The sequence below is a fragment of the Syngnathoides biaculeatus genome, chromosome 21, assembly GCF_019802595.1.
Source record: "Syngnathoides biaculeatus isolate LvHL_M chromosome 21, ASM1980259v1, whole genome shotgun sequence".
Lineage (NCBI taxonomy): Eukaryota > Metazoa > Chordata > Actinopteri > Syngnathiformes > Syngnathidae > Syngnathoides > Syngnathoides biaculeatus.
Window position 1 is genome coordinate 1,502,724 of NC_084660.1, and position 14,408 is coordinate 1,517,131.

The 14,408-nt window shown below is 52.0% G+C and overlaps 1 protein-coding gene across 3 annotated transcripts in view; it reads left to right on the top strand.

Annotated features, from left to right (window-relative positions):
* Positions 1-986: 986 nt before the first annotated feature.
* Positions 987-14,408, top strand: part of ppargc1a (peroxisome proliferator-activated receptor gamma, coactivator 1 alpha) — a 44,465-nt gene continuing 31,043 nt past the window's right edge. For all 3 annotated transcript variants that reach the window (XM_061808953.1, XM_061808954.1, XM_061808951.1), the window contains exons 1-2: positions 987-1,067; positions 2,560-2,739. In XM_061808953.1, the coding sequence (XP_061664937.1) occupies positions 1,020-1,067; positions 2,560-2,739 (228 nt within the window). In that variant the 5' untranslated portion in view covers positions 987-1,019. The remainder of the gene's footprint in view (positions 1,068-2,559; positions 2,740-14,408) is intronic.

Below are 14,408 nucleotides of genomic sequence, written 5' to 3' on the forward strand. Positions count from 1 at the left end.
TTATTAAATTAAATTTCTATTTTTTTTTTTGTCTGTGAAGATGGAAATCCGTCATTCACTTCTCGCGAAATATGTTTTTCATGTGCTCATTTGCTTCCTCTCAAAATGAAAGATTAAATTTCTAGTTTTGTTTTTTTTTTTGTCTGTGAAGATGGAAATCTGTCATTCACTTCTCGTGAAATATGTTTTTCACGTGCTCATTTCATACCTCTCATTTCCGGAAAATGAAAGTGAAGCCGGAGAGGAGAAAATTGTGTGAATTACCCTGGGTGGATTATTAATTTTGTATTTATGTATTTGCAGTGCACTGACACATGCTTTAATTTTCCATTTTTTTTTGTTGTTGCCCGTTATTAAATTAAATTTCTATTTTTTTTTTTTGTCTGTGAAGATGGAAATCCGTCATTCACTTCTCGCGAAATATGTTTTTCATGTGCTCATTTGCTTCCTCTCAAAACGAAAGTGAAGCCGGAGTTTGAATGGCCCCGAATGGATATTTGTTCTTATTTTTGTATTCATTTATTTGTTTGCGGCGCACCGCCGCACGCTTTAATATTTCATTTTTTTTTTTTTTTTTTACTACGTGTGCAGGGCAGGCCACGCCCTCCGCGCCACGCGTCACCGGCGAGTAGCGTGGACGCGGGAGTCACTCCCCTGCCTACTTTTAATAGCTTTGTCATGTGATGGAAAGCAGTTGTAAGCCAGGTTGCCCTCGGTTCATTCTCGGCGTGGGGCGGCAGTCGCCTGTGTGCCAGCGACCGGGAAGCGTGCGTGGATTTCTTTTTTTTTTTTTTTTTTTTTTTTTTTTTTCACCTCCTTCTCTTCTTCCCCCTTGATTCCTTCCTTCTTCTCCCCCCCCCCCCCCCGCCGTCTTCCCCCCCCCACCCCTGCATTTCAGCAAAAACGATCATTTTTTTTTCTTGTGGTTGTGTGTTTGTTGTTTTTTTTTTTTTTTTTATTATTATTTTTTTTTATTTTTTATTTTTTTTCCCCCCACGGAGCCGTCATTCAGTGGCTGGATGGCGTGGGACAGGTGTAACCAGGACTCGGTGTGGAGAGAATTAGAGGTGAGCGCGTGCAGGAAAAAAAAAAATACACAAACAAAAACAACAACAAAAAATGTTTTGGTTTTTTTTTTCCTCGTGGAGTGCTCCGATGTGATTTCCTGGAGCGACGGAAGCTTTTTTTGTTTTTTTTTTTTTTTTCCTGCGGAGGTTCCTTCGCTCTTTCCCCGACGCGTAACGCGGTAATCTGGACCCAGTTGAGGACGCAACAACGCGGGACTAAACGGCAACTGTTAAACGAGCGGAATGTGTTCCTCGAGCCCGATCCCTGCTGTAGTTTTGCACTCTTTTCTCGTCGGATGTTATCGCTCGCCCGGCGTGGTGCGTTCAGGTACCGGAGGCGTCTTACTCGGCGTTAAAAACGTGTGTGCGTGTTTTTCTTTTTATTTATTTTTTTTGGGGGGGGGGGGATTCGAACCCCAAACTCCTGAACCTCCCCCCCCACCCCGCGACCCTCCACCCCGACGGAGTCCCTCGGCGAGCAGCGTCCGTGCGCCCGTTATTAATTTTTTTGCAAGGCAGCGCACGCGAAAATGGACGGTGTGTGTGTGTGTGTGTGTGTGTGTGTGTGTGTTTGAGGTGCGGGGGGGTTGAGGTTGGGGGGGGGGGGAGATCAGCAGTTTGGGGTTCGAATCTCAAACCAGCCTCGCACCTGCCGGCACTTGAATCATCTCCGCCGCAGTGATGCTCTGCGGAGGTGCCGGTTCGGTTGCGTGCGGTGGGGGGGGGGGGGGGGGGACTTCGCCGCAGTGCTTCCGCGGTTTCCGTCCCGAAAATGTGCAGGTGAGGGGGGGGGGGTTACGCTATAAAGAAGTCCGTCGGATAATTGGGGGGGGGGATCTGGTTTGCAGTTTTTGGCTGCCGTGCCTTGTCAGACTGGATCAGCCCCCCCCCCCCATTTTCCCTGCAACCTTCCTTTGCGTGTGCAACACAACCCAGCTGTCTCTTCACAAGTCATTGTGTATTCGTGCTGGGGGGGAGGTGGCGAGGGGGGGGGGGGGGGAATTGGGTGAACTGTGACACAGGTCTCGTGGCGGGCGCACCCCCCCCCCCCCCCCAATGTCCATTTTGGCAGAGGGGGGGAGGTCCGAAACACCTTTTCCCTAAGTTTGCTTGTTTCTGAAGTTTTTTTTTCGTGTTGTAAATGTCTGTGTAATGAAGGGGGGGGGGGGGGTGAAATTAAAAAATTCATAATTTTAGATGTGTGCCCCCCCTCCCCCCTCTTGTTCCGTACACAGTGAAAAATCAGCTGAGACATGCAAATTAGCCCCCCTCCCTTTCCATTTTCACACTCCCTGTTTCTGTTTGTTTTCACAACACCCAGAGAATCTTACGACCAGGCCGCCCCCCCACCCACAGTTCTCCAACGGCGGGGGGGGGATGTCGTCCAGATTACAGAAAATCTCGGGGGGGGGGGGGGGTAATCCGACAACAAGTGCTCTTTAAATCTCGCATTGATTGTCCTTTGATTGGTGCCCCCCCCCCCCCCCCACAGTGCGCCGCTTTGGTCGGGGAAGACCAGCCCCTCTGCCCGGACCTCCCCGAACTCGACCTCTCCGAGCTGGACGTCAGCGACCTCGACGCCGACGGCTTCCTGGGCGGCCTCAAGTGGTACAGCGACCAGTCGGAGGTCATCTCGGCGCAATATGGCAGCGAGGCGTCCGATCTTTTCGAGGTAGGTCGGTCGGCGGCTTTCGAGTTTCTCGCGTGGAAGAGTGAGACTTGGGCGATAACGCGGAGTTTGATCAACTCAGCCGGGGTGGGAGGGGGGTGGACGACGGGACCTTTGTCCCCTTATTTGGGTCCTGTCAGTGGCGGGCCTCCTTATCAAAAGGGTTTATTTCAGCTTACACTTACTAATGCGGCCCACATCTGAAAGCAAACTCTGGACACGTCGTAAAGAAAAAGGCTCCTCAAAACGCTTGTAAAACTTTAATCTCGCCCCCGCCCCCCCCCCCCCCCATCGCCCTTCCGTTGTTCCATTTTTCTGTCGTCGCCCGATGAGGCTGCCGACAACGTTGACGCTTATCCCCACGAGGGTCGCGGGGTATCTAGCTATTTTCTTTTGCCGCTTGTCCTCACGAGGGTCGCAGGGTGTCGATCCATCTATTTTCTTTTGCCGCTTGTCCTCACGAGGGTCGCGGATTATCGAGCTATCCATTTTCGTTTGCCGCTGATCCTCATGAGGGTCGCAGGGTGTCGATCCATCTATTTTCTTTTGCTGCTTGTCCTCACGAGGGTCGCAGGGTGTCGATCGATCTATTTTCTTTTGCAGCTTGTCCTCACGAGGGTCGCGGGGTGCCGATCCATCTATTTTCTTTTGCCGCTTGTCCTCACGAGAGTCGCGGGGTGTCTAGCCATCTATTTTCTTTTGCCACTTATCCTCACGAGGGTCGCGGAGTATCTAGCCATCTATTTTCTTTTGCCACTTATCCTCACGAGGGTCACGGAGTATCTAGCTATCCTTTTTTCGTTTGCCGCTTATCGTCACGAAAGTTGGGGGGTATCTATCGATCGATTTTCTTTTGCCGCTGATCCTCATGAGGGCTGCGGGTTATCTATCTATTTTCTTTTGCCGCTTATCCTCACGAGGGTCGTGGGGTATCTATCTATCTATCTATCTATTTTCTTTCGCCTTTTATCCTCACGAGGGTCGTGGGGTCTGTATCACTTTTCTTTTGCCGCTTATCCTCACAAGGGTCACAGAGTAGCTATCCATTTTCGTTTGTCGGTTATCGTCACAAAGGTTGGGGGTATCTATCTATCCATATTCTTTTGCTGCTTATCCTCATGAGGGTTGCGGCGTATTTATCTGTCTATCTATCGATCTATCTATTTTCTTTTGCCGGTCACGGGGTATCGAGTTTCTTATGCCGCTTATCCTCATGAGGGTCGCGGGGTATCTATGTATCTATCTATCTATTTTCTTTTGCCGCTTATCCTCGCGTGGGTCGTGGGGTGTCTATCTATCTATCTATCTATCTATTTTCTTTCGCCTTTTATCCTCACGAGGGTCGTGGGGTCTGTATCACTTTTCTTTTGCCGCTTATCCTCACAAGGGTCACAGAGTAGCTATCCATTTTCGTTTGTCGGTTATCGTCACAAAGGTTGGGGGTATCTATCTATCCAGTTTCTTTTGCCGCTTATCCTCATGAGGGTCGTGGGGTATCTCTCTATCCATATTCTTTTGCTGCTTATCCTCATGAGGGTTGCGGCGTATTTATCTATCTATCTATCGATCTATCTATTTTCTTTTGCCGGTCACGGGGTATCGAGTTTCTTATGCCGCTTATCCTCATGAGGGTCGCGGGGTATCTATCTATCTATCTATCTATTTTCTTTTGCCGCTTATCCTCGCGTGGGTCGTGGGGTGTCTATCCATTTTCTTTTTCTGCTTATCCTCACGAGGCTTGCGGGGTATCTATCCATTTTCTTTTGCCACTTATCCTCACGTGGGTCACGGGGTATCGATTTTCTTATGCCGCTTATCCTCATGAGGGTCGCGGGCTATCTATCTATCTATCTATCTATCTATCTATCTATCTATCTATCTATCTATCTATCTATCTATCTATCTATCCATTTTCTTTTGCCGCTTATCCTCACGAGGGTCGCAGGGTATCTCTCTATCCATATTCTTTTGCTGCTTATCCTCACGAGGGTTGCGGCATATCTATCTATTTTCTTTTCTTTCTATCGCCGGAGATAGATGGGAGCAGGGGTGAAAACTGCGTCGCGTGCGCTCGGTCGGCCCGGCGGCCAACACTTGATAACAGGAGAAATTCTTTCCGTGCATAAGCGCCGCCGACCAGCGCCAAGAACTGTTCCGGGGCCTTCGTGTGTGTGCCTCACCTCGATACACGCACAAATGGAGTCTAAGTGGTCGCTGGCGTGACTGTCTGCCGCCAAGCAGAGCGATACGGCTTGCAGGGGATGGTTAAAAATACCTACAAGTGTCACTTTAAGCAACAATGGGAGTCTGAGTACCCTTAATATAGATCACCAGAGGGTTGTGGCGTGTCAAACCTGAGGCGTGGGGGCCAAATAGGGTTCGCCGCGTCATTTTATGCGGCCCACAAAAGCAATTTAAAAATTGTTTTTTTACAAAATTGCAAATTGGCCTCTCCTTTAATAACGTCGAGAGAATGCAAGCATTAAAAAAAAAGCATATTCAATCGTTGAACGCAGCTTTGTATTTTCGAAACTTATCCATTTTTCTTTGTATACTGGGTCTAGTTATAAGATGACGCAATTACATATTTTATATGGTTTCCCAGCCATAACAGGCCTGTGAGTGAAACCATAACTGCGACAAAAAAAAAAAACAAACTCGCATACCGTGAGAGTGAAATATTTCAGGAGTCGGAGAGGAGAAGACGGGGTAAGGGGAAGGAGTCCGAGTACTCGGTCTCCTGGAATTCCAGTACCCAAAGTACCAGTCCCAGGATCGGGAGTAATTAAAAAAAAAAAAAATTAATGGGGTTGTGGTTAGGGGATAGGGTTAGGGGAAGGGGGTCTAGATAAGTGGTTTAGGGATAGGGTAGGGTCTTGGATTTGGGGAAGGGGTCGGAAAATAAATTTGATGGGGTTCCGTTTAGGGAAAGGGTTGGAGGAAGGGGGACAGATTAGGGTTTGGGATGGTAGGGGTAGTTCAGGTTAGGGTGTGGGTTAAGGGTCAGGGGTCAAAACTGTAATCGGTATTACAGGGTGTGGTTTAGGTTTGGGTGGTATGTTAACCCTAAACCTCTAATAGTCGGAGGCACTGCTAGCATTTTGGTCTTGAGGTATACAAATATGGATCTGAAGTATAGCGTCCAGTCAAGACCTTTACCAGTGTCTCACTTTTAGGTATGTGGGTCTTTCTGGTTCCGACCTCTCCAGCTACCAGGGAGTCCCAACTGCGTGCCGCGATGGGAAAACGGGTTTTTACGGCGTACCCCGCTTTTACGGTGAAACGTGTTCCACGCGGACGTCGTCCACTCGCGGCGCCATTTCGGAGTTTTTCCGCCGGGCGCGTCGGCGGCTATTGCGTCATGCCGAGCGGAAGCTCTGCGGAACTAAGCCGCAAAGGGGCACAGGTAGGGTGAGCAAATATAGGGGAGGGGGTAACGTTTGTAACCCCCGCCGCCCCCCTCCCATCTTTGGAAAGTTGGAAGTCGCCATATGAAGTGGCCAGTTCTTCATGTTGCAGGACTCGGCTAATCCCTTTTTAATCTGACGGGGGAAAGTTTGCCTCTTGGCAAGGATTAGAGCGCTGGGGGAGTATTTGAAGGGGGAGGGGTGTTTTGGGGGAGGGGGCGGGGGAGTGCTGATGTATTTCCTAATTAGCCTTCTGGAGCATCATAATAAAATCCTGATTGTCATCTTGGAAGCACTTTAAGGTCGCGGCCGTCGCTTTTGAAGGCGTTCCAGTAGACCTTTTTTTTACGAGTACGGCGCTAGTAAACTAACCGGATTACCCACCGAGCCATTGACGATCCGGCAGAACTGGCAAATAGGGACTTTTCTGTTCCTCGGAATGAATGACGGTCTTGACGTGCTCATCCGATGCTTAAATCGACCGTGAGATGGAGCAGGCTAGCCGTTCGTTTTTTTTGCTAACGCCTCGAACCAACCAGACGGTTTGGTTCCCGGTCCGTCCCTCAAGAAGTTGCTGCGATGTCTTGCGACGTCCGCTTTGTTTTATCTTCCTTACCCGCAGGTTCTGCTGGCAAAAAAACCACCAAACCAAAATACCAGAACTCTATATTTTGGGGAATGTCCGGCGCTGCAGGTTTTTGTCATCGTTTTGGTTCAGGTCACTGATTCTACCATGCAGACGTACCCTTGCGGAAATAGTCTGGTGTCAAACCGGCCAAAGGTTGACTTGTCGACGACAGGCGCCGAGTGTCTTAGAACTGTAAGCGGGGCAGGAACGTGCGATCACAAGGTGTCCCCTGGCTGGCCTTTTGCTCCGTTCCCCGCTGTTCCTGATCCGAAATGTACAATATGATGAGCCACGCCCCCCCCCCTCTGTCTACACACCCAAGCGAGACTTTCTCCGCTCGTGTTCAACACCTCTACAAAACGGTCTGACTGTGAACGTCCGGGGCTCTATTTCGGGCCGCAGTTGTTAAGGGGGCGCTAGCGCCAATAATTTCCTGATGTACTGCCAAAGATAACAGCATGGACGTGTTGACCCAATGTCTTTTGAACTGGCCGGAGCGGTCAATGGGGGAGAGGTCCAAAGACAGTATCCGGATGGTTCTCGGATACCCCTCAATCGGTGAATGGATCGAGGATTATGTCTGGGACCGGTGCCCAAAGCGATCTCAGCGAAAGCTTGATTGGATGAGTTTGGTGTGGAAGAACTGTCCGTAGGGGTTGTCAACGGGCAGAAATTCTGGTCTGGATTTATGTTCCAACCTGAGGAGGGATTCTTTTACACTCGACAGTCCTGTTCGATCGGTTTCTCGGGAGCAGCAAAAATGTTCTTGGGTCGATATGACCCAGTGTATGTTTATGTAAGTGCTGGAAACATTTCCAGTTCTGGTTTCTTTGGCCTACGGAGCTGGTCTGATCGACGGAAACAACTGACCAACGAACAGGAACACGAAAATCCGAGTAATTCTGTTGATCCAATGCGTCTGGTTCCGGTGAAAAATATTTCACGCGTGCAGTTTTTTAGTGTCTCACACGAGATTTTTGTCGCTCGGTGGTCGGCGCGCCTTGCCTGGTCGTGTCATTGTCAAGTGCCCTGGCACGTTTGTCCGCACCGGGCCGGGATGACATGAAGACAGATGGGTGGAGGAGGAGAAGGTTTGGACCGGCGCCAACCTGAATCAAAGCCCAAGGATTGCAAGTAAAAGGTTGTGGGTTTTGCAGCTAGTAAAAATCAAATGCCAAGGCTTTAGAGCCTTACGAAGATAGTCTGGGCGGACATTCCGCGAGCATGCGGTCACGCGTCGCCGAGCTCTGTCGCTCATGTGGTCTGACGGTCTTGGCAAAGCTCCTTTTGGGCCCCAGTCTCCGTTACGTCGCGGGTCAAATTGACCCATTTTCACGATAAATGCAATCAAACAATGTTCAGATCATTTTGGGCTACTTTTGGAACTTGCCGATGTCGAAGCGACCCTGATACCGAATTGCAGTTCCTGAGAAACAAGAACCGGAGGGTTCAGGCGAACCCCAGTCGGCGTTTTGGAGCTATTGTGTCACGCTGAGCGAAAGCAGAAGCGTGGATTGGTCGGGTTTTGAAAAATCAGCGATAGATTAGCTCGCTCGCTTGCTAGCAAAAACCCAGACACGCATGCCGGACGCTGTTATTGTACCCGCAATTTTGGAACTTGCTGATGTCGAAGCGACCCTGATACCGAATGGCAGTTCCTGAGAAACAAGAACCGAAGGGTTCAGGCGAACGCCAGTCGGCGTTTTGGAGCTATTGTGTCACGCTGAGCGAAAGCAGAAGCGTGGATTGGTCGGGTTTTGAAAAATCAGCGATAGATTAGCTCGCTCGCTTGCTAGCAAATACCCAGACACGCATGCCGGACGCTGTTATTGTACCCGCAATTTTGGAACTTGCTGATGTCGAAGCGACCCTGATACCGAATTGCAGTTCCTGAGAAACAAGAACCGGAGGGTTCAGGCAAACCCCAGTCGGCGTTTTGGAGCTACTGTGTCACGCTGAGCGAAAGCAGAAGCGTGGATTGGTCGGGTTTTGAAAAATCAGCGATAGATTAGCTCGCTCGCTTGCTAGCAAAAACCCAGACATGCATGCCGGACGCTGTTATTGTACCCGCAATTTTGGAACTTGCTGATGTCGAAGCGACCCTGATACCGAATTGCAGTTCCTGAGAAACAAGAACCGGAGGGTTCAGGCGAACCCCAGTCGGCGTTTTGGAGCTATTGTGTCACGCTGAGCGAAAGCAGAAGCGTGGATTGGTCGGGTTTTGAAAAATCAGCGATAGATTAGCTCGCTCGCTTGCTAGCGAAAACCGCATGCCGGACGCTGTTATTGTACCCGCTCTTGCGCCCTGCTGAGCTCTTTTATTTTTTTTGCGCAAATTTATGCTGACATTTGAGAAATCCGCCGCCCACACCGCTTTCAGCGCGCCGGCAAAAGGGCTGTACGAATTACCACGGTCACCCGGAACGCACCGCCCCTCCCTCGTCTCGGCTGTTATCGCGCCGGGGGAGGGGTGGGGCGCGGCGGGGGTCTCGAGCGATCGGGTGTCGTTCCGCCGCCGCGTAGCTCCCCCGCCTCCTTTTGGCTCCCGAGGCGGCGGATTTGTTTCTTCGCAGTAGAAAGGGGTGGGGGGGGGGGGAGTAGTAGGATCCCAAACAATAGTCCCTTCTGGGACTGTTTGGAGGGAGGGGGGGGGCAAGGGAAGGGAGTATCCTTTTGGTCTTGCACTATCTCCCCTCCACACTCATCCCCCAATCCCACCGGGGAGATGCTCTGCTTCTGCTCCTGCTGATTGCGGCACGGTTTGGTGAGCCTGCCCAGCTGATCCCCCCCACCCCACCCCCCAAGCGGATCCCTGTCACCGCCACCAGCGTCCACAGGTGTGTAATTGAAACGTAGCCCGCGCTCAACTGATAGTGGTCTTTCGGAGCCCGGCCGCGCATCACGCGCCGGCGGCTATTTTTAGCCGACGGGGTAATCTCGGTTAAAAGCCTCTCGGCGCTGTTTCGCGTTAACCTGGCCAAAACACTAAGCCAATAATCCAACCCCCCCCCCCCCCCACAGACTCACACAAGCGCGCCGCAACATGTTGCCGTGATGCCACGCCATAGATAACACGCCTTCTATTATTTAACACGGCTCTGGATCCACGGAATCCTTTCGTGTGGTTTTCCCACTCCCGAGATTCCGCCATAAACTCGGGACCCATAACAAACAATCAAAGTTGGGAAATTTGCATCCGGATTTTTACTGACATGCGTTGCGTTTATTTAAATATGTGATTATGTGTCATATTTTGACAACTTGATTTTAAATCCTGTTATTTATTAGTATGTTCTCGCTGCCATTTTCGCGAGTCACGTGGCCTGGGAGCTCGGATGTGACGTGTACCGTGCCGCAACGAAGGCTGGATTGCATTGGACACCGTTTATGGCCGGCGCCGATTTCTCGGATTGATCCTCATCTGGTGAAGAAATAGCAGTATCGGTTGATCGGGAAGACGGAGGAAGCTCCGGGAGCTGGCCGCGAGCCGAGATTGCAGGCGGCGGAGGTCGTTGCTCCCGGAAGCTAGGCTAAAGGAGCTCGCAGCCCGCCTTCGGCTTCGGCGGAGGCCTTTAGCCCAGACGCCGAAGTTTGATTTGAACCTGCGGCTGGAATTCATGTTGAATATTCGGATGGTTCTTGGGGCGGAATGACGCGGAGTCTGACTGCTCGGAGGCCTACGCGCGACATAAGTGCGTAAACAAAGGCCCCCCGGAGCTCCGGGCCGGCAGCCGCGGATGGTTCTTCGGACGGGAATGACGCAGAGTCTGACGAGCGAGCTCCGGCGGGCTAACTTCGGCACCTGCGCTAAAGGCCTCTGCTGAAGCCGAAGGCGGGCTGCGAGCGCCTTTAGCCTAGCTTCCGGGTCCAACGGCCTCCGCCGCCTGGAAGCTCGACTCGCGGCCAGCTCCCGGAACTCGCGCGTCATTCCCGTCCGAAGAACCATCCGCGGCTGCCGGCCCGGAGCTCCGGGGGGGCCTTTGTTTACTCACTTATGTCGCGCGTAGGCCTCCGAGCAGTCAGACTCCGCGTCATTCCGCCCCAAGAACCATACGAATATTCAATTCTTGTGAATTGACCCGCGCGACGAAGGAGCTAATGCGCGGTTGGACGACGCTCGGCGCGGAAGAACCCCATCAGACGCAACCCCCGAAATGATCGCGTCCATATGTTCGGCGTTGATGTTCAACAAAGATGAACCTTGTACCAGCTTTGTTCTCCTTCCTTAAAGAGGACGCCAAAGCCTTGTGAAGTCCTCTCTTTGACGGGGGCCCATATGGCACATGAAAGTCGGCGACAATCGTCGGGAGGGGCGGGGGCGGGGAGGGGTGTGGGAGTTAGCGGAGATAGCGCGCTTGCAAAGTCACGACCAGGATAAGAGACTCCGCCTCTACCTGCTTCCAGGAGCTAGCGCACACACACAGAAGTCAAGGTAAAAAGATAATGCGTTTATTTGGTAATCAGCAAATAGCTTTTAGCTAGCGGGTAAGTGGCGGCGCCTGCGAGGCCTTGATAAGATCGTGTGCTTTCAGGTGTTTCCCTGTCACGCCGCCGTTCAGCGCAAATTGAATACGGTGACCTTCTTTCGCCGCCGCGTCACATTGACTGCGTTCCCTCCCCGAAGATTCCGCCGTTTCAATTACGGCGCATCCGCAATCTTGCCAACGCGCGCGTGCGCGCCGTCCCGCGCCTTCCCGCGACGATTTGTTCGATACAGCACTTCGGGCGTCCTTCCCGAGGACGCCGTAACTGCAGCAAAACGCTGTCGGCGGACTCGGCGGGGCCTTGAAGGTCTCTCGCGGCGCGCGGGCGTGTCGGCGCGCAGGTGGTGTCCTCCGTTAAAAGCGCGAGAGTGAATATATTCGCGGTGTAGCTTTCACAAATTTGCCGAGTCGCACCGGAAAGGAAATGGTTTGGCGCCATCTGGTGGGGTCTTGGTGCCCAAGCAGCGATGCTGAACTCACGGGTGGGGGGTATATTTCGTCAATTGTGGCGATCTACATGTGGAACAAACCTGGACGACGGTGATAGCCGAGTAAGTGCGAATGCTATGCTAACGAACGTTGAATAATGTTCCATTATGTGGAAGTTGCCGGAATGTCATCTTTGGCCAAAAGTTAAATAAACGTATCGACTGTAATTTCCGGTTTTGACCCGGCGGTTTGTGCCGTGATGCGGCGCTAGCGTTAGCGCACCTGGTTATAAGCCTCAGAACACAGAGAGTTTAACGCTAATGCTAGCACCGCGGTCATGCTAGCCCCGTGCTAGCGCTAGCGTTAAGCTCTTTCTGTGTACCGAGGCTTATAACCAGGTGCGCTAACGCTAGCGCCGCATCGCTGCATAAACCGTCGGGTTGAAAATGTGCGGAAAAAAAGTCGCGACTTTTCGAACGGAAATGACGGAAGTTTATTTCCCGCGTGGACTTTGGGCTAATCCATTCTAAAATGGTTCAATATTGACACCCCTAAAATAAATTACCATAATTCCCGGCCTACAGAGCGCACCTGGTTATAAGCCTCGGTAGACAGAGAGTTTAACGCTAGCGTTAGCGCGGGGCTAGCATTAGCACGGCGCTAGCAGTAAACTGTTAAAAATTACCGTAATTCCCGGCCTACAGAGCGCACCTGGTTATAAGCCTCAGTACACAGAGAGTTCAACGCTAGCACAGCGGAAATGCTAGCCCCGCGCTAACACTAGCGTTAAACTCTTTCTGTGTACCGAGGCTTATAACCAGGTGCACTAACGCTGGCGCCGCATCACCGCATATACCGCCGGGTTGAGAACGTGTGGAAAAAAAGTCCAATTAAAAATTACGGTCGCCCCGCGCCAACGCTAGCGCTGAACTCTTTCTGTGTACACAACAGTGCGGAACGGTTCCCGGGAGAGATTTTCCGACACAAACGCATCTCCGCTGACGGGTCGAACCGTTTCCCCCTCCGACGTAAAGCCGAGGCCGACGTCCGGCGTACGAATACCCGGCGCGTTCCCGCGCACGCCGCCTAACGTCCGTTCACCCGCGCGGTCCGTAACGCGTTAACAAAGGCGACTCCGAGTGGCGAATTCCGAGCGGGACTAATGGACTATTCCAAAACTCGCGGATTGGATCGGGAGTAAAATTCTGACGATGACGAGAGCCAGTCGGTCGTTATTTATTGAAGCTAATCGCAGTGTCTGGCGGGATCGGAGGTTGAACATTTAGTTTTATGGGTTAGGGCGGGGGTACTCATACGTATGGTCGAGACAACCCCACCTCTCTATTTCGGTGAGTTCACGCTAAACGAGCAGAGGTCTTCGCCGGGACGCTCGGATCCGTGACTCGGCGCCCCCCCCCCCTTTCCGCCGTCGCGCCCGGCACCCCACCCCAGACTCACCTCGTTTGAGTCCTCCTCCAGTTTTTTGCCCGGGTGACATTCTCCGTCCATCTCCTCCCCTGATCCGTCCGAAATCGGATGAAACGTGACCGTCCAGGGAAGATTTCGATGAAGCAATTAAACTTTAACCGCGGATGACCCGTTTAATCGCGGATGTTCCGTCCCCCCCAAATCAAAAACCCCAACAGTTTTTACGTTTTTTTTTCTTGTTAGCCTTTGCGATATTCAAGAATTAGCAGACTGAATTGGACTATTTGGCCCGGACTTCGGAGCGAGTGTTTGTTTAAAGCAGCTCCTTTCACTTTTCACCCTCCCCGTCCCCGCCGTTCCTGCGCCCCACTCCCACTTCTCTTATCACCCCGGTGAATACTATCTCTCGGACCACAATGCCTCGGTCTGGAACTCAATAAAACAGTTAATGGCAAGGACAATCTCAAAGCGAGTCCTACCTCGATAACAAAAGGACCTCACCTAATAACGAACGAGCGGCTTTCTTTTTGCGCCGACGTGGGGGAAGCGGAGGCGGCGGGGGGGAAGGGGGGCCGGCGGCGGCGGATCGGGGGGAAGCTCTGCCGAGCACTTGCCGGCGTGTTTTATGGCTAATTGAAGCATTTGGAATAAAACAGCCAGAAAACGGCACCCTTTCGGATTGCGGCGGGGGTTAATATATTGCGATCCCGCAATTAGCCCGGGATTGTTAAGATCTCTTTAATTCGGCGAGGTCCATTAAGCGGGATGGGCGAAAAACTGTTTCCGCCGTTTGTTTATTTATTTACCCCACAACCGCCCCAAGCCCCCACCCCCCACGTTCCTGTTTTTGTTCCTTCTGCCGGAGCTCAGTAGTAATCAACATAAGCGGACCGCAACCGGGTTAGCCAAGAGTCTCCCGACCCGTTCGCTGTGCCAGCTCGGACTTTGGACTCGGAGGCTGCCGTTGGCGCGGATCAGAGCGCGGAGCGGGGAGGCGGCGCGGTTCGACCGTTCGTTCCAGCTCGGCTCGAGGTGCTGACGTGTTATTCGCCGAACTGCGTCGAAACTGAGACGACGCACCCAAATTTCCGTTGTTTTTTTTTAACCTCGGGCCTGACGGGGTAAACCCGAGGCCGTCACGGTCGAGGCTCGTTCATCATCCGGGGAAATTTGCACGCGCGTCTAGACATGACTGGTTATTAGCCGCCTAGCGATAGCCTCTCGTTGCCGGTACTGTATAAGCGACAGGATATTTTATGAGGTGGCACTGCTAGAAAGCATCTTTTTAAGACAGTA